Here is a 24,595-nt window from a genome sequence, read left to right as displayed (position 1 = left end):
GGACTGAGGCAGGGTTCACATCCCAGCCCTGCCACTTTCCGGTTGAAAGGCTGCTGGCAGGTAACTCAACCTCCCTGAGCCTCAGTTTTTCATTTCTGAGATGGAGAAATAGCACCTACCTCCTATGGTTGTTGCGAAGGTTAATGAGATAATACCTGCAGTACCCTCTAGCATAGAGAAGGTGCTTAGTAAATAGTAGCCGTGATGATAACAGTGACGATAATGACAACGATAAGGACACTGCTTAGTTGATTTTCAGAGATTCATTATCTAAGCTGGGAAGTTTTTTGTTGAAGAGTGAATTGGCTTTGTTCTAAAAAAGAAATTATATATGCTGGTTCAAATAAATAACAACATCTTAATGTCACATCTGAATAATAGAAAATCTTAGTCTGGACAACTGTTTCTATTTACACTTACATTTTCAACCTTTGAGTTATATGACAATATTTTTTGTTTGATCCCGTTGATTTATAGGAAAGTGCCAGTTTCTAATGTAATAGCTGTAGTTCTTGCTTGAGCTAAAACACACTCTGCTTTTTTCTTAAGTCGTATAAGTGGAAATTATTTAAATACTGGCATTGTGATATGATTTCAGCGACTTAAAATGGGCTGTGATATATTGTTCAAGTATAGTCTGAATCTCTTAAAGAGTAAATTTTTCACTAGAAAATTAGGCAAAAGACTCAAATCAGGCAGCTTACAAAAGAAGAAATAATTATTTGAAATATATAAAAATATGCTTACTTCATTGTAATCAAAGGAATGTACAAGCAAAACTAAGATGTTCTTTTTAACCTGTCAGATTGGCAAAGATTAAAAAGCTGGACTGTGCCCAGTGTTGGCTGTCTCATGTAATTAAGGATGGTCAATTGGTACTATCTCTGGAAAGCAATCTGGCAGTGCGTATCGAAATTTCAGTTGTGAATATTCTTTGACTCAGCAGTGGCACATCTGGAAGTATATAGTAAGAGAAAGAGAGCACAGTCTGTGATCCAGTATGTTTATTGTGGCATTGCTAAAAATTACCTCCTCCTTAATGGAAACCATCTAAAACATCTGTTAGTGGACATTGGTTTAAAACTATGGCACTATAGAAGGTGCAGTATGCCATGATGACTTAGTTTCAGAGGAACTTAAATTCAAATCTTGGCTCCACCATGTCTAGCTGTATGATCTTGGGGAAGTAACTTAATTTAGCTAAGTCTCACTTTCCTATTCTTTAAATAGGAATAATAATATTATAGCACACACTTTTAGGGTTAGCATTAGTATTAAGTGAGATGATACTCATAAAGCACAGTGTCGAGCACAGAACAACTCACTATATTTTAGAAAGTATTATCAGTATATGTTCCTTATAAAGCATGAAGTGGATCTATTTTTATTAATATCAAAGGAAAGGTGTCTGCAAGATTGTAATGGAGAAAGCAAATTACAGAACAGTTTATATGAGTCCATTTATATTAACACTGTATGTGTGTGTGTTTATAGATGCATTAAAGCTTTGGAAGGATGTAGCAATAGTTAACATTTAATGAGTACCTTATTTAGTTTCAGGCACTATTCTAAGGGCTTTAACACATATCTATTAGTCACTTTATTAAAATTAATTAATATGTTTTACATGCTTGGAACAATGCCTACACTTTGTAAAGCACTCAATAAACATTACTAAATAATTTTTATACGATATCTTTATCTCTATTTTGTAGATAAGGACACCTGAGAGATTTCACAGTTTGTAAGTGGCAGAGCCAGAATTTAAATCCAGGGAGTCTAACTCTAGTCTCTCACTCAACAGTTAAAACTGGGTATTATGGGAGGTAGGATTGTGAAGTCATTTGACTTTGCAATTGATAAACTTCTGGATATTGTCACATTTTTACATGAAACATTTTACTTTTGTATATAGGAAAAAATATTTCCAGTTTAAAATGGAAAAAGTGCATTTTTATATTTTAGAAATATTTTTTTCTTCTGTTATTGAATACTTCTGGCAAATTCTAGAGATCTGAATATATGTATACCTAGGTTTGCCCTCATGCTCAGGTGCCTTTGGCAGGGAGTGCTCATGACCCCATACCGTGTATAAGATTTCAAGAACCTTACCATGGGGCACGTGATTATAGACAGAGCTAGGGTTCTGAGCTAAATCTACATCACTTAATGAGGACCAACTTCTGCAATCAAAATTGAATTCAAATTCTGTGATTCTAACAATCTTACCCCTTGGTGAACTAAATTTTCAATCTTAGATCTGTAGTAGAGTCTAGAAAAATGCTAAACAGAATTGAACTCATAAGCTGATTTATGGGAGGGTTTGCCAGTGTACTTACTTGAATTACAGGATATCCTTGATGACAATGAACTATACAATTTACTTTTCATTCCATTTTAAGTTTTTTTCCTCTCCTATATTTGTTTTCCAAATAATCCAGAATTGTGTTCTAAAGATCATAAGTCAATAAATATGGTCCAGTTCAATGCTTAGGGTAATGAGCTATTCAGGCATTAATGGTAAAACTCATTAGTGCTTTAAAATTTTTTTCCTCCCTTCAAGTTTTGTGTATTCTGGTGTCTTAATAAAGTAGATACCTTCTGGATTTTCTCATGGTTGTAGAAGTCAAATGGCCTGTTTATTTAACACAGTATCTGCATCTGATGAGTCACATGGTATGTCTGCTTTTAGTTGGGAACAGTTTTCTTTGGTCCCTTGTGATGGTCAGAAGTCTCTAGGGAGAGTTTAAATGGCTCAAAATAACTAAAAGTAACTCATAGCTACTTCGGTATTAAAATTGTAAACTTGGTGATATCATGTTTTAATTTTAGTCTTATCTAATTTTTAACCCCCCAAAGGACTGCCACTTTTGGCTCTTAAGTTGTTAAATTAGTATGATCTTTTTCAGAGGGTGGTTTTCATTTGAAAAGGAACAGCAAACAAAATAACACAGTAACTTTAAAATTAGGAACTATAAAGCTAGGCATGGTAGCTCATGCCTGTAATCCCAGCACTTTGAGAGGGCGAGCTGGGAGGATCACTTGCGACTAGGAGTTCGAGACCAGTCTGGGCAACATAGTGAGATCCCTATTTCTACAAATAGAAAACTTAAAAAAAATTAGCAGGGTGTGGTGGCACACACCTGTAGTCCTACCAACTCAAGACGCTAAGGCAGGAGGATCGCTTGAGCCCAAGAGTTTGAGATTGCAGTGAGTTATGATCGCATCATTGCACTCCAGCCTGGGCAACAGAGTAAGACCCTGTCTCCAAAAATAAAAAATAAAACATATTGGTACTATTGAAAAATGCATGTCTCTATCGAAGCTCTTCAGTGATGTAGAAGCATAGAAGCTTTGAATGTTTTGAATGAATGGGAAAATTAAAATATGAGTTCCTATTTGAAATGAAAGTCCTGTGCTAAAAGGAAGTACAAGATTGGACTAAAAAAACTCTTTAAAATTCCCCTCATTAATCTTCTTGTTTGTCTTTAGTGTTGTTCCGTGACATCCAACACTTTTTGCTGTTCTTCATAATCTTCCACTAAACCAGAACAGAGAATTTGGTTTATAGGAGAAAATGCAAGTACAGTAGTACCTGAAAAACCACCTCTTTCTACTGAGCAGTGCAAGTCGATTCCCTTTTACTGCCCTCACCTCCAGCACCCTCCCAGGATCACTCTTAAATACTTTGTAATGATCATAAATATGATTGTTTTCTCATTATGGAAAATTTGGAAAATTCAAAAAGTGCTAAGGTATAAAAATCATCTATAATTTCACACTGTTCTCGTGCCATAATTTCCCCTCCCCTTTTTTTAATATAGTTGAGTTCATATTGTACTTGAAGATAGAACTTTGTATCCTGCTTATTTACTGAACATTATTTCTCATGTTGTTAAAATTTGGGGGGAAATTTTCTTCAGTGTTCTTGTCTATTTTAAATAATACTTTGATTAAACTTTATATATCTTTGCTGCAATTTTGATTATTTCCTTAGGATAGATTCCTGAAGTTGGAATTATGATGTATGTCAAAAGATAAAAAGTATATTTATGGTTCTTGATATAAAAGACCATATTCTCTTTTAGGAAGGGTTACATCCCTACCAGTTAACACAAACACAGATGGCACATGAGAAAAGCATCTGATGACAAACTGGACCCCATTAAGAGGGTGTTTTCCCCCTTAATTGTTGTTACTTTGATATAGGGAACATATTGCTTTATTTTAAAGTTTCCATGTCTTTGATTTACTAGTAAAATTGAATATTTTTCGTATGTTTTAAGCTATTTTATTATCAATTAGTGTTATTTATTTATTATTAGGGCCTTATTTTCTCCTTACAGCTTTAATATAAAGAAAACTATGTATGAGCTTACATATATTAGAAATATATATTTTTTAAATATATGCTTTTATGTATACTTATAATATACACTATTATTTTGCAGTGTTTTCCCCCAAATTACTATATTTTAATCTTGTTTGATATACAGTACATATATGTATATTCCAAACGTTTGCATAATAAAACCTATTTTTCATTGTGGTGATTTCTTTTTAAGATAGTACTTTGCTTTCCAAAGATCCAGTAGTTATTCATATGTATTTTCTTATAATTTTTTTTGATTTATGGAACTTTGTCAACATCTTAAAATTTTTTAGGTTAATTTTCTTTTTACTTTTCCCTCCTTTCCTTTCTGTCTTCCTTCCTTCCTTTTTTGATGTTCACCTTTTTGAACCGTTTGGAATTTATTTTGCCTTTTGAAGTGAAATGAACATCTGACTTAATTTTTTTTTGAAGTACATACATACCCACTTGTTCCAGTTCCATTAATTTAATAATTCTTCCCTCTCCCTAGGTTTTCTCATAAAAGGCCAACACTTTTTAAAATCAAGGTTATTCTTAATGTATTTTATGATTATCATTCTTCATCTCCTCCTTGCTACTTTTGTTAACAGGATTATTTTTCATTTCTAAATTTATATCTTTAAAATTAACATTTTAAAGCATAAATTTTAAACTCTAAATTTTACTGTTTATTTAAAAAATAATTTGTTTTAATTTTCACTGACCCATATTCATTGTAACAGAAGTGAAAAATATAGAAGAAAACTTATGATAGTGGGTTACTGGATGTGACTGGAAGCATGGCTCAGCTGGCAAGGAAAAGGGAAGGATAGATCCTTCTTTGTTCATCTCGTTCATCCAGACCCCCAGTTCAGCGCCATAGGTTAAATCTGGTGGCCCAGAATTCTTAGATCTGCAGTCCCCAAACCCTGCGGACTGGTATAGTTAGCAGCCTGTTAGGGACTGGCCTCAGAGCTCTGCCACCTACCCCCACAACTCTGTGGAAAAATTGTCTTCCATGAAACTTAGGAACCAGGCTGCACAGCACAGGGTGAGCTGCAGGCAAAGACTGAAGCTTCATCTGTATTTACAGCTGTATTCACGGCCTGAGCTCTGCCTCACACCACCCTCCACCCACCCCTACCTGTGGAAAAATTGTCTTCCATGAAACTGGTCCCTGGTGTCAAAAAGTTTAGGGACTGCTGCTCTAGATCACTAATCTCTCTCTCTCTCTCTCTCTCTCTCTCTCTCTCTCTCTCTCATACTCTCTAAAATTTTTCTAGGCTACTAATCTCACATTTACAAATTCTATAAATTTCTAGATATATAAATTTTATATATAAATTAAATATGAAAAAAGATATGTCAATATATATTTAAATAGGAATAAAATAAAGATATGTCAACTTATATATAAATTAATGTTTTTTCCCTGTTGTTTTTGTTGTTTTATTTTACCTCTGAATATTTCCTCCTTTACAAATAACTTTGAAATACTCACTTTGGTTCCCCCCATTCCCCATCTCCTTTCCCCTATACTATATGACCCCTTCTTGCAAGTGGTGACTTTTTTTCTCTTTTAGCCTAATGAAGGCAAGTATGTTTCTGTATTTGCTCATGTGTGCATCAGTAAATAGAAGTTCATTTAAAGTTCTTTTAGGGATGCCTCTACTATCTAAAAATTGGTGTTGATTTTTTTCCCATTGAGGCGCCAAATTATAAATATTTGAAGTTGTTTGGAATTTCAGCTAAGGTAGTTTATTTTTTTTTAAGTTAACTATGACTTGATAGATTCAGCTGAACATCTTTTGCAGACAAATCGAATGCATTACCAAATAGGAGTATAGCAATAGAACAATTTCAATTTTGTAAATATTATAAGAAGAGAAATATTCTTTCTGAATATTTTTGAGAAAAATAGGATGATACCTTACCTAAACATTAAGATGTATAAATAGGCCAGTTTTTAGATAAAATTACTGCTTTGGAATGTTTATCTCCTAGTTTAATTGTTTATATTTGGTTCATAAGCACTTTCCCTTCCCATTGCAAGTTAAAAAAAATACTCAGTTTCAGAGGGATTTTTGGTAATTATTTGGATCAACATACTTAGGTAGTCTACCATTAATGGCATTACTATAGCCAAATAAGCTTTTGGGAACTCAACCGTTGAACTATATTTTTGTCAGTAGGAAAAGTATCAATTTCTAAAACAATTTTGAAAATAAAAATGATAATGTTAGCTTCAGCACCACTGTGCCATCATCACCAAGCTTTATGACTCACAAAAAGAGCAAAGGACAAGTGTGTCTGTTTATGAAATTCGTTCCTCTGGGCCAGCGAACAGGGCAATACACCAAATGGAGAGGGCCGTGCTAACTAAAAACAAAAACAAAAGCACTTAATACCAAACACAGTAAAGAGGTTATAAGTAAATTGGCTGTGTTGCCTCATGAGAATCACTCTGTTTTGTGAGGGAAGTGGTTAGTTTTTTCTTCACTGAAATACTTGATTCTACCCAGAGTTCCACCCCCAAATCCCTGCTGACTTCTAGTAAGGCTTTTTATCAAGAGTTTCTTTTATTTTTTTTTTACTTGAAGTGTTTCTGTTTTGGAAACTGATACATACTTTTTGATACATATCTCTCCTCTGTCCATTAAGAGCAATCTAATTTGTCAAATCAAGTAGGTTTAAGACTAGGAGAGAGAGGGAATATCTATGAAAGACTACATTTACAAACTAATTTACTAGGAGCCCAAGGCAGGAGGGATGAGGAGGAAGGTTGAACAGAGAAGAGAACATTTTTATCATTTGATAAAAGCCAGGGGATATTTTAGAAATATTTTTCACTTATTTTATTTATTGATTTATCAAACACATGACATATCTCAACGCCAGGCACTGTTTGTAAGTCCTTTTACCAACACTAATTTTCATAATTCACATTAAGTCTTATAGTAACATAACAAGCACACACACAGGTTGGCCATTATTATCTTTATTTAGCAGGAGGCTGAAGAACAGAAAGTAAGTAATTTGCTTCATGTCACACGGGTAGTGAGTGGCTGGGCCAGAATTCAAGCCCAGGCAATCTGGCCTTTTGTCCTGTGCTCTGCTGCCATTGAAGCAGCTCAGCAGCCCTGTCGGGCTGGCATTCGTTATTTTAGAGTGGACCCTGAGGCGGGCTAAGTCACTCAGACAAGGATCAGCCTTAACCTTATTTTCTTTCCCCAAGTTAACTCTTCTTCTACTTTTTATCTTTATTGACGGTATCATCATTTACCCACTCATCCAAATCTGAAACGCAGAAGTCTTTCCAGCTGAGTGTCTGAGCCCTTTTTTCCATCTCTTTTCCTGTCTTAATTTGGGCCCTCATTATTCTGCACTATTCTGTAATCTCCAGTGGTAAAGGAACCAGGCAGGTAATAAAATGAGTGAAGGCTGGACGTGAGGAGTAGAAAGTTAGTGTCCTGGCAGACACGGTGTTGTACGGGCTACCCGGCTGTTCTGCCTCAGCTGTCTATTTCCAGGCAGGAATGTGAGCTCATTGTTGACAGATTGGATTTTTCAAGAGGAACCAGAAATCTGGACTTTTATGTGAAATCTTCCATTTTCTAAATGATAGCACAAGCCAAACGAAATATGGCTGCAGGCTAGCAGTTTGTAAGCCCTGAGTATTCATTATTGAGGCCTCCTAACCAGATTTACTGCCTTTAGTCTGATCTGTACTTTCAGCCTTTTGGCCACCTTCCCTGTGCTGGCATAATCTATCCCTAAGTGCAAATCAGATAGGATTTTAGAGCTGGTTAGGAGGATTAAATGCATTAAAACACGTAACATTCTTAGAAAAGTTCTTGGTACTTGCGTAAATACTCAATAAATGTTCTGCATTGGCTGTTATTCACTTAATTAAAACCCTTGAATGATTCCCATTTATGCTCAGGATAATTTTTTAACATGGCAAAAAAAACTTTCTATCTTTATTTTCTGCCATTCAACCAAATATGCTCAACCGATCTGTACACTCAGGTGTGTCAGTCTGTTTCATGCCTTGCAGCTCTTCCTCTCTGCTGAGTCCATCTGACTGGTGAACTCTTACTACAGCCCCTCCCCTCCAAGAGAAGTTCGGGCATCTCCTCCTCTATTAAACCTCTGACTACACTTCTCTTGAACTGATTTCACCCTACTTTGTGTCTTCATAAGATTGTGAACTCCCTAAGGGCAGAAACTGTTTTATCAATCTTCATGTTCTCAGTACTTCATACAGTGCTAGCACATAGTATCTATCTGCAATAAATGTTGGTTGAAAATAATACAACTAGTGAAAGGTAATTCTGGGACTTGAACTCTCACCTGACTATGAATTTCTTTTTTTTTTATTTCTGAATATTACAGGGGTACAAACACTTTGGTTACATGAATTACTTTTATACAGTTTGAGTCAAAGTTATAAGTGTGTCCATCACCCAGATAGTGTGCATTGTACCCGTTAGGTATGAATTTACCCATCTTCTCCTCCTGACTATGAATTTCTTGCTCTTAGGACTATACCTCAAAGAAGAAGGAGGCTATGACTGCTCTATCATTAGGGACCCAGCATATACAGTATCCAATCTGAGGACTTGTAGCCTAGGGCATTATGGTTGCAACTGATGATGAATTTAGGAGAATTTTTATACTGCAAGGCAATACAGTAGCATTAAGGATACTCTTTCCTCTGAAATATAGTATGTGAAAATGAAGGTGGAATCACCAGTAAAATAGTTTGTTTTATAGTCAGGTGAAGCAGTTCTGTTTTTCTTCTTTAGAAGTTTGATGGCAAATGGTTAGAGACACCACATCTATTTATAAATGGCCTGAGTGCCAGATTTGTTATCTCCTTTCCCCAGGCTTGATAAACTAAAGAATGTTGGACTTAACGATTGGTAGTGTCTCCATTAATGAATAGGGCAGTCTGGAGAAAACACACGTGAACAGGAAATTCAAGGGCACCTAGTGTTGTTTTTATCAGTCCAGGAATTTTAGACTTGCAAATTGTATCCTGTTCTTTTTCTGGTTAAGAAAGGTCTTTAATAAAAGACAAAGAATAGTTTTAAATCCATTAGAGGAATAAATTTGCAGTATAATAAGCGCTAGTCTAAATCATTCTTTGTAATAATTTGATCACTTCTTAGTTTTGTATAGCTTAAATTTTTAAAAGCCTATTTGTGTCTGATGAGAAGGAAATAATTTTTTGTTTTGTTTTTAAAGCTAATCTCTGAAAAGATACTATTTAATCATGACTAAGGGTAGAATTTTTGGCTTTTTCTGCAATGTATTTCTTAATAAGATTTGTTTCTAAAGGTTAATACCTTTACCAAATGATTATTTTTTAACCAAAATGAAATTATTATATATGAAATCCATGTATAATTTAAAGTCCATTACATTTGAGTTGAGTTATTCACCATCATTTACAGAATGCCTACTGTGGTGCTCAGCCCTTTGCGAGGTACCATAATGCTTTTATTACAAAGATGACAGAATTTTCTCTGGTTTTTTGTTTGTTTGTTTGTTTTTTTGTTTTTGAGACAGAGTGTTGCTTTGTTGCCCAGGCTAGAGTGAGTGCCATGGCGTCAGCCTAGCTCACAGCAACCTCAAACTCCTGGGCTTAAGCGATCCTACTGCCTCAGCCTCCCGAGTAGCTGGGACTACAGGCATGCGCCACCATGCCCGGCTAATTTTTTCTATATATATTTTAGTTGGCCAGCTAATTTGTTTCTATTTTTAGTAGAGATGGGGTCTCGCTCTTGCTCAGGCTGGTCTCGAACTCTTGACCTTGAGCGATCCACCCGCCTTGGCCTCCCAGAGTGCTAGGATTATAGGCGTGAGCCACCGTGCCCCGCCGTGATTGGTTTTTAAATAAGGCATACACGTATGTGTAACTAGAATGGAAAGAGCATAGTAATTACGATTAAATTATGTAGTATCTAAAAGTAAGTTTTCATTACTTGACATCCACTTCTGGATTTTGGAGTAAAACTCATTATATCTTCTTATGATGGAAGAAACCTTATCTTCTGTTTATACCTATTTATTTACTTATTTATTTATGTTTTGAGCTAGAGTCCCACTGTGTCACCGAGGCTGGAATGCAGTGACCTCATCACAGTTGACTGCAACCTCAAACTTCTAGGCTCAAGAGATCCTTCTGTCTCAGTCTCCCAAGTAGCTGGGACTACACGCACACAGCACAACACTGGCTAATTTTTCTATTTTTAGTAGAGACCGGGTCTCGCTGTTGCTTAGGCTGGTCTCCAGTTCCTATCCTCCCACCTCAGCCTCCCAAAGTACTAGGATTACAGCTGTGAACCACCACACCCAGCCCACACCTCTTTTATAAAGACCTCAGGTCTATAGATATTTATTTCAAATGACCTCATGTTTACTTCTGTACTAGTTTTGTCTTTTTTTAGAGACAAGGTCTTACTATTCACAGGTGCAAGCATAGCACACTATAACCTCGAACTCCTAGGCTTAAGCGAACCTCCCACCTTAGCCTTTGGAGGAGCTGAGACTACAGGCATGGGCCAGTATGCCCACCTCTGTTTCTATTCTGTGAATGCAGACAACTTTTCTTGTTTGGAATTGTTTTGAATTCCCTAATACTTTTGTATGTTTCACAAAAATTTTCTCTGAAGTTGTGCTCAGTAATATTTCTCAAAAGTTTTGCACACCTCTAAGCGCCCAATTTTCCTTCATTCTAGGAAAGCTCTGTTAGCAGCAGAGCTTAATATTGGCCATCTCTTCCAGCTCTTTCCAGTGGGCAGAGACACCAGGCGAGATAGCCATCAGTCTTGTTTCTTTTAGATTCCACCTTCTATTGCAGCTATTAAATATTTAAACATTTAAATTGAGTAACAGTGCTCTTTGTTTTGATGCCATGCTCACCAAGCAATCTTCTCAAAACAATCTTCTGATCCTAATTAAGGCTTCACATCTAGCTTGCTTATAAAGATAGAATGCATTTGCCACAAGATGCAAGTATCTGTTCCTTGTTACTCAATTTCTCATTGTGTAAATCAATAAGTTGCCATTTCTGTCTTGTGTATCATTCTTTTGTGAACTTTGTTAGGATGAAGTAGCTTCAAGAATTGATTGCCCTGAGGCACTGGCAGCTGAATGCCAGACCTTGGCCTTTGGCAGACCAAGCTGGGCAGCCTGTTGTACAAGGCCCCTCGTTGGCCAGTCACCTCCCTTCAGGGCCACACCCTGAGTTCATCATACCTCTTTCCCTTTGACTTCTACAAGCATTTCTCATGAACCACGTTAACTCTGTAAGTAATACGTTATTTCTTTGAGCTTTTTTCAAAAGGCATTATAAAAGGGTTTTTTGTTTTGTTACCATTCACTTTTTGAAAGGAATATATAAGGCTTTGGATGACTAGAGTTTGGACAAGTAGAGTCTTGACCTTTTTTCCTTCTCAGACCTGGAAAACCACTTTGAAAATTGTCTTATCGGCTACAGATCTTCTAGACATTTCCCTGTTCATTAGTACCTCCTTGCTAGAAGAAAGGCAACACAAATCAGAAAGCACCAAAATCCTTAGATGTTGGTCTTTGTTGGAGCTTTTAAGCCCCCCACCAAATGTTTGTTGAAAAAAGTAACAGGCATTTGTTACTAAAGAGTGTTTGAAGAGAAGTATCTATGAACTTAAATTTTATATGCCTAAAGAAGGTTCCCTAAATATTGCTGCAAGTTATATACCTATCTCCTTTTGAGGATTAGGATGAATGTTAGCATATTAAAGATGCTGGGAAGTCTTACAATAAGAAATTTGTTTACCTTTGTATCAATATAATCTGGGTTTCTAAAATTTACTTGAATTTCTTGACTTCCAGGCCATCTTCCCTTTCTCACTCACAAGTCCCAATTGACAAATATGATTTGGGAGATGTTTGCTATATACCATCCTTGTTCTACTTTTCCTTCTTTGACTTTTCTGCATCTGATCCTAAAATACAGAACATTATTTCTAAAAAGGGTTTTGCAGCATTGCCTTAGGTAGCAATCTAGTAAGGCCATAAATAATGCTTATTTGTATAAATTACGGAGTACAAGTAAACTTTTGTTACATGCATAGATTGTGTAGCGGTGAGGTCAGGGTTTTTAGGCTATCCATCACTCAGATAATGTACATTGTAGCCATTAAGTAATTTCTCATTGTCCACCTCCTCCCACCTCCTCACCCTTCTGAGTCTCCATTGTTTGTCATTCCACACTCCATATCCATGTGTACATGTTATTTAGTTCCCAATTATAAGTGACAGCATGTGATATTAGTCTTCCTGTGTCTGACTTGTTTCACTTAAGATAATGGCCTCTAGGAAGATCCATGTTGCTGCAAAAGACATGATTTGATTCTTTTTATTGCTGGGTAGTAGTCCATTGTGTATACATACCACATTTTCTTTATCCAGTCACCCACTAATGGATACTTAGGTTGATTCCATATCTATGCTATTGTGAATAGTGCTGTGATAAACATATGAGTGGGGCTATCTTTTTGATATAATGATTTATTTTCCTTTGGGTAGATACCTACTGATGGGATTGCTGGAATAGTAGTTCTATTTTTAGTTCTTTGAGAAATCTCCATACTGTTTTCCATAGAGGGTTGTAGTAATTTACATTCCCACCAAGGGAACAGTGTGTAAGAGTTCTCTTTTCTCCCATCCTTACCAACATCTTTTGTTTTTGTCTTTTTAATAATAGCCATTCTGACTGGTATAAGATGATATCTCAGTGTGGTTTTAATTTGCATTTCTCTGATGATTAGTGATGTTGAGCATTTTTCATATGCCTGTGGGCCATTTGTATGTCTTCTTTTGAAAAATGTCTACTCATGTCCTTTGCCCACTTTTTAATGAGATTATTTGTGGGTTTTCTGTTGAGTTGTTTGAGTTCTTTGTAAATTCTGGGTATTAATCCCCTGTTGAGTACATAGTTTACAGATATTTTCTCCCACCTGGAGGTTGTCTGTTCACTCAGTTGATTATTTCTTTTGCTGTGCAGAAGCTTTTTAGTTTAATTAAGTCCCATTTGTCTATTTTTGTTTTTGTTGCCTATGCTTTTGAGATCTTAGTCATGAATTCTTTGCTTAGACCAACATCCAGAAGAGTTTTCCCTAGGTTTTCTTCTAGGATTTTCATAATTTCAGGTCTTACATTTAAGTCTTTAATCCATATTCATTGTTTTTAAAAATAATATTCATTATTATTAAGACATTTAGCATATTAAAAACACACTAGTGCCTAAAATAGTATCTTACATTTGTATAAGCCATTGTGGCTTACACTCCTCTGTATTTCCTGTATATTGTCTCAGATGGCCTTAGACTAGGCTTGTATCTAGGTAGAGCAAATATTATAATCCCTGTCTGGGGGAGAAGTGACTTGAGTTCAGATTGTCCTGGTGATTTGAATAAAATCAGTTAGCAGCAGGGTTGGGATTATTAGATCTCTGAAATTCTGACTCCTAGGTTCAGTAATTTCTTTTTTCCACAGTTGCTTAGAACTGGTTGGCTATAGCCAACCTTTATAGACTACTTTACTTTTTGCTAATTCTTTCAACTCTTCCCCCTTCCCCCACTGGATAGGTTATCTCATTCATTCATTAATGCCTGCAGTGTGTCAGATGCAGTGCTGTTGTGGTGAATGTTTAAAGATGAATCAGGGAAAGTTCTTGCTGTGAGGTACTCCTAGTTTAATAGGATAGGCAAATGGAGCAATAAGCACCAGTACCTGAGTCATGTTGCTACAAATGTTAGAGAACACACATGAAAGAATGACAAATGTGATGTCTCTTCTGGTAGAGAATGTCTGAGAAATCATCACAGTAAGACTTCAGCTAAACTGGGCCAGAAAGGATTAGCAGGATTCCTGTAAGCAGAGATAGTGGAGGGTATAACTGGTTCAGGAATAGGTCACGCGAGGGCTTGGAGGCATGAAAGAGCCCTGTATGTTGGGAAAAGAGTGAGTGGTGAGGAAGAGCAGCAGGTAAGGCCAGAAAGACAAGGTGGAGTTGGAGTCCTGACTCCACAGTTCGCTAGCTGTGCCTCAGTTCCCTACTTTACAGGGCTGGTGTCAGGATGAAATATAGTCATGCTTGGGAAGTGCCACTATCTTAAGTCCCTAGAAGGAAAAAAAAGGAGAAATCAATGAATAAAATATCATAAAGTTCCTGATACATACTCTCTCTCAGTGTATGTGAGTTGTTGTTGATCTTGCTAAGCTAATTTCATTTGCTGTAGGTAATAAGGAGCCATGGTTGATTTTAGACAAGTGACATGATCAGCTTCTTGTTATGAAAAGATTTAAAGTAGTCAGCAGAGGAACAATTTTGTAATGTCAAACAACAGATTCAGTTTTAGACATAATGAGTTTGAGGCTCAAGCAGTACATTGAGGTGTAAACTCAGTAAGACAACAGTGGAATTGTGACTTAGTTAAATTGTTTACTTTCAAACTATCCTTGACTTGCTTGACATTGAAGAACAAGAAAGGTATTTTGGTTCATTCTGTCATCCCTGGAATCTAGTCTAGTTCAGGTCTATACATCTAGGGGTCAGTATCTTCATGTCCAAAGTGGGTGTTGGGTGTTGGTGGAAGTTTTGGGGGAGTACTTTTCAGCTAAGAATGCAACTTTGAATGGTCACTATTAGCAAGCTGGGTTATCTTTGGAGTGGTCTGTTGTGATCCTCACCTACATAAGCAAAAGCCTCTTTAATGTATGAATTGTTCTAGCCTTTTTAGTCCAGATGTGGCTGTGGTAGGCAAGTCTGTTAGGGTCACTGCCCACATCCATATCAGCCACCAGAGTTCAGTGTATCCCCCTGTGAAGCAACCATTTTGCTATACTCCTTATCTATCTGTCCAGATTATCTTCCTCAAACCAGAACTTTGTTTGGCTGGCCCTGTGGTTTTTAAAAGTTGGCACATGAATGCCTTTAAACAGACATACACTATCCAATTAAGGCCCCCAGACTTCCCTATTGTTACCCAGCTTGATTCATACATTTGTGTTTCCTGCCAGAGTCCTGTAGTCATTTGAATTTCATTTGAAAATGAAATGAAACTCACATTCTGGAGAAGTATACTACTCCTTGTTGTAGCGTTATCTGGAATGACACAGAATTCAGAATGAAATGGGACAGCTATGGACCCCGTCCAAAAGGGCCTGTTTCTAAAAGTAGTTTTCCCCTAAAACACATACCTATGAGAATTGCTTTAGACTGACGTTTGTGTAAACATTTGATACAACACTTCATGTTTCATAGAATTTATATGGCAGAAGCTAGTTCTTACATTAACTCTTAGGAGACTGACATTTTGTCAGGGATGAATTAGCAATATCTTATGGATTTTATTTAGTAATCAATAAAAAAATAGATCGAACTTTTCTTGTTTTGAATGCTTGTTCAGCATGACCTTTTATATATAAATGTATTATGTTTGGACTGCTACTGGCACTTGTTTACTGTAATTCACCCCTGTTTTTGCCAGTACAATATTAATTTCTCTTGTTTTGGGAATAGTGCATCTTTTTCTTTCTTTCCTAGCTTTGTATTATTTATAATATGAAAGACTTGGATGTGTGAACTGTTAGGGTAGAATCTTTCTTAGCAAAAATTAAACATGTCCAGAGTTTGTTATAAAAGGTAGACAGTTTTTTTCTACTGAATAATTTGTTTTTATATGTTGTTTCAGTTTCTGTTACTATGGCAATGACGGCAGGGACTACAACAACCTTTCCTATGAGCAACCATACCCGAGAGAGAGTGACTGTAGCCAAGCTCACATTGGAGAATTTTTATAGCAACCTAATTTTACAGCATGAAGAGAGAGAAACCAGGTATAGTAAAGGCTAGTCAAAATTTTGTTTAGTTAAACAAGCTGTTATGTTGTAAGTGGAGTGTAAACCTGTTTTCCATTAATAATATGAATATTGTAGATCTTTGCATGCTGTTTTTAAGTTTCCTGTACTGACACTGTACCTAGTTACTTGTTTTATTTTCAGAGTAGTTTTCCTGAGTTACCCCAAGTCTTATATCACATGTTAATTGATATTTTACATCTTTTCCAACCACAAAATTGTGATATATCTTTATACTTTCTTTTAGAGGGATGCTTTATGACTTTAGTCTAAAAACATTTACAGTGTTATGTGTGTATCAGTGGGAGTAGAAGAATAAAAAAAGAATGACATGTTGTTTTGCATTCAGGAAACTTATCGTAAGAGAGATAATGTGCATAAATATTATAGGAAAGACTGAAAAATATCACTAAGAGAAGGACAAAGAAGGGAAAGATTGCTTTTGACTAAGGCAACTGGGAAAGCTCCATAAATAGGGGTGGCATTTAAACAGGGCTCTAAAGGAAGAGTCCTATTTATACATGCATAAAAGGGAGGAGAAAAGAGGTAAAAGAGCAGGAGGAAGGATATTAGAGATAGAAGAAATCACCTTCAGGTCAGGCAATGTCCAATTTAGCTCAAGCACAGGATGTGCTAGATTTTAACATCCTAGGAGCCTTGGATTCTTTGTTAATGTAGCTATTTTCATGGTAGTGGAGAGCCTTGAATATTTTTGAGCAGAAGAATTAAATGATGACAAGTGTTTCTGTGGAAGAGAACTTTCATTGTGATGGGTAGAATGGTTTGGGGGCAGGGTGGGAAATTAGAGACAGAAAAGACTAGTTATGTAGTCCAGGCAAATGAAAAGGCAGCTTGAATTTGGATTGTGATGACAACAATAGAGAAGAACTGAGAAGTGAGGAAGATTGACAAAATAGGGCAACTGGCCACTTATGAAATATGAGACAAATAAATCAAAATTGGCCCTGAAATTTTATGCCTGGGCAAACTGAGAGTGGTACAATTTAGTGAAATAGGGCTAGAGAAGAAGACTCAGGTTTGGAACTTCATTTTGGACGGGTTTAACTGCAGATTAGACACAGCTGAGGAGAGAATTAGTGAACTAGAAAATAAAATTTAAGTAATTATTCAGAAATCAACTTAGAGTGTGGGAATATATGAAGGAAAGGAGAAGGAAAGTGATCACCAATAGCAGATCTAAATGGTAAATAGGTGGATAAATCTCAACAAAAATTGTGTAAAACAACAAAAATAATAATACCTTATGAAATTTTAAAAATAGAATTAAAATATTTTCCAGCAGCAGAATATAAGTCAGGAGAGAAGTAACTGGAATTAAAATGTGCTTAAAGATCTTTGTAGACAAGGGGTAAAGAGCAATTAACTTAAGACTTTGACAAATTAGGTATATATGTTGTAATTTCTAGGGTAACCACTGAAAGAATAAACATAGAGTTGGTAACTTCCAAACTAGTAGAAGGAAAAATACAAAATGAGAAAGAAATCAAGTTCAGAAGAAGGCAAGGGAAAAAGAAAAGCTGAAATACCAAAAACTGAAAAATTGAAATGCAAAAATAGAAAGCACAAAATGAGTTAGAAATAAATCCACATATGTCAGTAACTACATTAATTATAAATGTCATTAAGTCTCCAGAAGTGATTAGATCATGAGAGGGTGAATAAAGTAGAATAGAACCAAGGAAAGACCTATGTTGTCTTCAAAAAGCAGGCTCTTTAAAAATTCCTCAGAATTTTGAGGGTTCATAGTCTTTTCTTGCTGAAACCTTGAGATAATTCAGTTTTGCCCTCTATTTCCAGACAAAGGAAAGTAAGAATAAAATTATCTGCTGTTATTAAGGGGGAAAAAAAGCAGTCTCAGCTTGGTGCCATGAAAGTCAAATTAAACAGCTCTTATTTTCTAAAAGTTTATACATGTGTGATGTATTTTTAAGGCTTACCTAATTGGATAAATGCATAAGCCTAATAAAGTATTAATCAAGGCAAAGTGCAAGAGCATTTTAAGAGGAAAACTATTTTTAAAAAAGGTATAGGAGAAATCATGGATCTTCCTGTTTCCATATGGTAGAAATGGATAAATGTTACTGTATCTCTTCCCAGAATGAGGGATGGTTTCATGAATTGTTAGTCTTGGCAAGGATTGAGGGAAGGGGGCAGTGGAGATTTGGGAGAAGAATAAAGTTGTTTGTGTATTGGTAGTTCCTCCTAGAATAATGATCTCTTACTCTCTGGATGCCTTCTGCAGAGAAGAAAACTGGAAGTCATTCAGCAGGCAGCTTTGAAGTGCCTAAGGGTACATTGATGTTATGAGCTTATTCCATGCTAAGGGTTGGAGGTGTAAACAAAAGATGAAAATCAGTGTGATAAACACCCAGGTGCCTATGACAAGAGCTGAGGAAGTGTGTGGGTGGGACAATATGTTATTAGGTCTCATCCTCACCATTAGGGTGCTCATTTATGCACAAGCTTGAGATATTTTTGTTAGAAATTTTCCATAAGAAAGAAATATAAGTGATCTTACTAATGGTTTAGATACTGAAAAATGTGTATGATGGTTTCAGTCCTCAACCCTTTTGATTAAATGCTGAAAAATTAGTGTTATTCTGACACACTCCAAAAATAATTAGGAGGCATTCTCCCAGGTTTTATATTTAGGAAAAACCAATACAATAGATATAAAATACTAATATTCACTTGGAAAGGAGTTATAAAATATGTTCCACAACCATCTCTCTAGTTTTGGTGACTTCAGCCACCTTGCCCACCCCCACCCCACCAAATGCTTAGCTTAAGTAACTTTAAGGGTGCCATTTAAAAAAAAAAAAAAAAGAATAACTGAACTTGACTGTATCTAGAAAAGCAAATGTTCTGGGAGTCAGTGGGGTTTTTAAAATATGTATATATGACTTTCCAATTTTCAAAGAATTTTAATAGAATAAAATAAAAGATGTTCAGTTGTATTAAACATATTTCCTTGATTAATCAGGAAAATCAAGCTTAAGAGGACTTAGACAAGCTCATTTAGCCAATAAATGTTAGAGCCAGGAGATACAAACACAGGCATATCCACCTTAAAAATTTATGCTTTTAGTCACTATAGTTATCTTTTTATACTTCTAGTATAAACATTGAGAAATATTAGTGATTTTGGTGGATTGAACATTAGATAATGGAGTTTTCCATATTAGAACATTAGTTATCTTTACTATTAACCATTTAGGCAGGAGAGTGAAGTAAGCTTTAGAAGTAAATTATTCATTTGGCCAATATGAGAAAGTGAAATCTGGGTTTATATTTTTAAGAAAGAAAACTATTAGTGATTATTTTGATCCAACTCGAATTTTTTTTTAGCATAGCAAACTGAAGTGGTTAACTCGAATAAATAAATGTATATTTCTTAAATGGAAATAGAAATGTATTTAAAATTTAAATTATTTTTTCCTTTGAAAAGGCAAAAGAAATTAGAAGTGGCCATGGAAGAAGAAGGATTAGCAGATGAAGAGGTAATGTAATTACTTATAATGACTGTACTGTAGTGACTTTTTCAGTTATTGATATCAGATGATTTTATAACTTAGATAATGTGAATTTTATCATTTGAATATGGGCTTCTTACTTTATTGCTATCATGGATATCTTTAGAAGGAAGTAGTTTTTTTTTTATTCTAAGAACATATATTTAGTGAAAATTACAGTATTCTAGGTTTGTGGAACAAGAACAGCAGGCTCTAGGAGTAATCAATCAATTGCCAACTCTTTTCAAATTTTTTTCTAAATATTCTTTTAAAACTATCTACTTTTCTAGTTCAGTGCTACTACCCTAGTTTAAACTACCATATATTTCAGCTGAAGAATAACTGTCCCCAACGGGTGTCTCTACTTCCTACCCCCAGTTTTTCTACATCCTGCAACCAGAGTAATCTGTCTAGAAAGAGGTTTGATCACATCACTCTTTTGCTTAATAACCCTTCACTGGCTCCCAAGTGCTCTTGGGCAAGGGCAAACTTGTTCACACTGGTCTATAAGAACCTTCACCAGCTGGCCTCTGCTTATCTCTCTAGCCTCATCTCTTGTCACCCACCCTGCTGCCTACGCTGACCTACGTAAATTACTTTAATTTCCCCCTCTCTCGTCTGTGACCTTTTCACATGCTGTGTCTGCTACTTGGAACTCTTCCTTGCTCCTGCCCAATTCCCATTCTTCTTCAAGAAGCTTTAGGTATTACTTCCACTTAGAAATCCTCCTGAAGCTCTCAAGGAACTTCTCCTGCATTCTATTATCCATAACACCATTCCTGTCCCTTTGGTAGCCTTAAAATACCATCTTTCCAAAGACTAGAAACTCCACGATGTCTTATTCAACATTACATCTCCAGAACTGGCAGAGAGCTAGAATAAATACTTGGTAAATAAATGAACAATGGATTTTGCCTTCAAGTAGTTTATAGATTAGAAGGAGAGATTGTGTGTGTGCATGTGAATGTGCGTGCATATGTATGTATGTATGTATGTGTGTATGTAAAAATATGTATACATGATAGAATGTGGCAAACTTTGAAAATATAGACAAGATTTTTCCCCCCTAATTCAGGGAATCAGAAAAGGTTTTATCAGAAAAGGAAGAGGAAAGAATTGATTTGAATTATAAAGAACTGTTAGAATTTACAGTAGAGATAAGAGGTATATACAAAATAATGAATATATATACAGAATAATGGGTAATTACATTTGAGCTATAAAGGGAGCAGTAAAGGAAATAGCAAGGTAAATTGACAGCACACAGTGGAAAACTTGGTTTAGAATAGTTTACTAAGGAAGGTATACTTTATTTTCTGGGCAATAGAGAGCCACAACGTAGATTAATTAGTTTAACAGTTTCAATGATCAGAAAAGAGTTTCTACATTTAAAAAGTAGACTGTCAAATGATGACTTGCAATCAAACCCTTATCTAACCTTCCATGCACCTTTCCTAGGACTGTACCTGTATCCTTAGAGTTGCAATGTTTAAATCAAATAGAATATTTTGTGATTTATACTAAAGTTGGTTACTTTGTTAATCACTTGACTCAATTCAGAAAACTAAAGTATTCTTACATCTAAAATTATTTATTATTATGTAAATGAAATTACCATAATAAATTTTTTAAAAGTTCATTTCACTTACATTCTTTAAATTTTAGTGAGAAAGGTAATGATTTAAATCTATATTCTGATCTCTAGAGAAAAAATAAGACTGAGTACATCTTTCCTCATTTTTTATTAGTATAACTTTCTTATAATTAATAGCCATGTAATTATCATATTAATATATATTATACATCATTATATTGACAAATCTTAAACATAAGATCTTAATTTGAAGTGTAGGGGATGCCCCAGGTCCAAGTAGGTAACATAAGTGAGGGAAGTTGGCCAGGTTGGTTTCATGATGTCATCTTGGGTTGTATTCTTTTGATCCAGATGCACTCTGTTTACATATGCAACCTATAAGAATACTTTTCTTACTTCCACAAAGATACAGATTCTTATTTTTCCTGTTTCTAAAATATTTGATCCACGCAGCTTATCTGTTGATAAGGACATACGGTTTTGCATATTACTGTAAGAAAACAAGAGCCTCAGCCCACTTAGACATGTTTCCTGGTGACCGGCATCAATGCTGGAGTCTGACAAATTAGGAAATAGTGGCCCACCTAAAGGCGATTGCCACTGTTGGGCTAATGTGGCCAAGTTCCTGTTTTTCAAGAGAAGGTGGATATCCAGACTTTTATTCAGAATCACCTGCTTTTTAAAATATCAGCAAGTAATTAAAATGTTTTAAAAACAACTTGCAGTCCAAATCAAATATGTCTGTAGGTTGAATACAGTTTTTAGCTTCCCGTTTACAGTCTCTGGTCTGCATCAGCAAATACTAACTACATTTATGGCTATTTTCTTTAACTTTTCCAAATAACTTGTAGAAAATGTGAGATGATTTTGCCCATAAAAATAGTCAGTGGCTCATAACATCTATTTATAAAACTTCTAAATTTTTTCTGTAAAGATATTTTTAATCCCACAAATGTTTATTATTAGGCCCCACACTACGTCTGGATTATGTCAAATTCTATAAAGTAAACAAATTCTCTCAGCCTTAATATAAAATATGTTAGAACTATCTTTATGTGGGGTGGAGTTTTTTAACTAAAATTGTTTCATACAAACAAAATAGATGAAGTTGGTAGCTGAGCCCTTCCATATCTCAAAACTTTGTCTACTCTGTCTTTATAAAAACTGGGCACCCTACAGATTGAGAGTTTGAAGAACACCCATATAAAAAGGAATGGAAAAAGGAAGAAAACAATTTCTAGTTTCATCACACTTAAGAAAATCCCATCAAACATGGAATATTATTTGTTCTAATGGAAAACCAAAATAGGCAAGTTCAAACTACAAAAAGAGAGCCATGAAATGTGAAGCCTGTCCACAGATTTCTCTTGTCTTCTTTGGAGAAGGAAAGAATGTGATTACCACAAAGATGTTGTTTGTCTTTCAATGCTACTTAATCTGTACAAGTTGTGAGCAGATATATCAACATGCTTTTTCATGAATTTTCTAAAAAAAATGTGAACTTGCTTCAGTTACCTCTGGGACCACAGCGCTGATGACTACAATCATGGAATAGATTTTTTAAAAGTAATGTAACAATGTTATAGGTGATTTCTCATTTTTGTAGAATTATGTGTTCCATACGCTTGTGATTCTCCCTGTCTGCTATGAAATGGCAGTGCCCCAAACTACATAAACATTGTTTACTTTCTGCATTATACAACCCATTGGACAAGTAAAGAAACTGTAATGAGGTCATCTTTTCCATTCAGATTAGACAGGTTTCTGCAACTGTACCAAACTGTGCTCTGTTTTATAAGCCATAAAGGGAGAGACTTAATTTCAAATTCTTATATTTATTCATTTATATAATAATAATAAAAAATAAAAAATAAAACAAAAAAACCTCTTCACGGCTTTGAAGGACTATAGTGCCACCAAGTGGCCTTTTAAAAATTAGTCTTTTTTTTTTTTTTTTTTGAGACAGACTCTCACTCTGTTCCCTGGGCTAGAGTGCCATGGCATCAAGCTCACAGCAACCTCAAACTCCTGGGCTTAAGCAATCCTTCTGCCTCAGCCTCCCGAGTAGCTGGGACTACAAGCATGTGCCACCATGCCTGGCTAATTTTTTTCCATATATATTTTTAGCTGTCCAGCTAATTTCTTTCTATTTTTAGTAGAGGCAGGATCTCACTCTTGTTCAGGCTGGTCTCGAACTCCTGACCTTGAGTGATCCTCCTACCTCAGCCTCCCAGAGTGCTAGGATTACAGGCATAAAAATTACAGTCTTAAAATGTGAAATAAGCTTTTGGGGGCTATCTTTTCCTTTACTTATAATTCAGTTTTTTTACTTGTACTTTTTAATTATTCAAAAGGTATTTTTGAACACCTATTACATGCAAAAAAGGGAATTTTTCATTGTATTTATGTAGAAAGAAGCAAAAAATAGTCTTCAGTATTGCTTTAGGATCCATCTTTGTTTTTGTAATTATCTAAGTATATTTTTAGCTTCTTTAAACTGATCTTTAAACGATGAAAATCAGCCATGAAAATCCCATGATTAGGGAAGTCTATTTTTTATTTTATTTTATTTTTTTTATAAAGAAAAGAAGTTTATTTGACTCATGGTTCTTCAGGCTGGGAAGTACAAGAAGCATGGTGCCAGCATCTGCTTGGCTTCTGGTGAGGGCTTTTGTGCTGCATCATAACATGATGGAAGGTCAAAGGGGAAGAGGACATGTACAGCAGGGCAAAACCTGCCTCATAACAACCCACCCTCATGGGAACTAATCATTCCCACAAGAGCTAATCCAGTCTAATAGGAGCAAGAACTCACTCACTACCACGATAGTGGCACCAAGCCATTCATGAGAATCCACCCCCACGACCCAAACACATGCCACTATGCTCCACCTCCCAAAACTGCCGCAGGGTGATTGAATTTCACCATGAGTTTTGGTGAGGACAAACCATATCCAAACCATAAGTAATACCTAAGCCCAGAAATAAAAAATGTTTGATGAAAAGCAAGGCATATTCAAGATGGAAGCGTATTACTATTTAAAATATTAATTTAGCTAAAAGGGAAGTCTATTTTTTAAATTATTACATAACCACTAGATCTGGATAGTTTTAGGTAAATAGAATAATGATTGTTATATCTTCATCATAGTTACTTAATTTCTTTTATTGCCTCACTTCTTACCAAGAAAAAAAATCCATGGT

The 24,595-nt window shown here is 35.5% G+C and overlaps 1 protein-coding gene across 3 annotated transcripts in view; it reads left to right on the top strand.

The window, feature by feature from the left end:
• Nucleotides 1-24,595, top strand: part of STK38L (serine/threonine kinase 38 like) — a 75,932-nt gene that overhangs the window by 31,253 nt on the left and 20,084 nt on the right. For all 3 annotated transcript variants that reach the window (XM_045554151.1, XM_045554153.1, XM_045554150.1), the window contains 2 exons: nucleotides 16,099-16,243; nucleotides 19,734-19,785. In XM_045554151.1, the coding sequence (XP_045410107.1) occupies nucleotides 16,110-16,243; nucleotides 19,734-19,785 (186 nt within the window). In that variant the 5' untranslated portion in view covers nucleotides 16,099-16,109. The remainder of the gene's footprint in view (nucleotides 1-16,098; nucleotides 16,244-19,733; nucleotides 19,786-24,595) is intronic.

Source organism: Lemur catta, chromosome 6 (assembly GCF_020740605.2).
Source record: "Lemur catta isolate mLemCat1 chromosome 6, mLemCat1.pri, whole genome shotgun sequence".
Taxonomy (NCBI): Eukaryota; Metazoa; Chordata; class Mammalia; order Primates; family Lemuridae; genus Lemur; species Lemur catta.
Note: the sequence above shows the minus strand (reverse complement) of the source record. Positions and strands in the feature narration are given on the sequence as shown.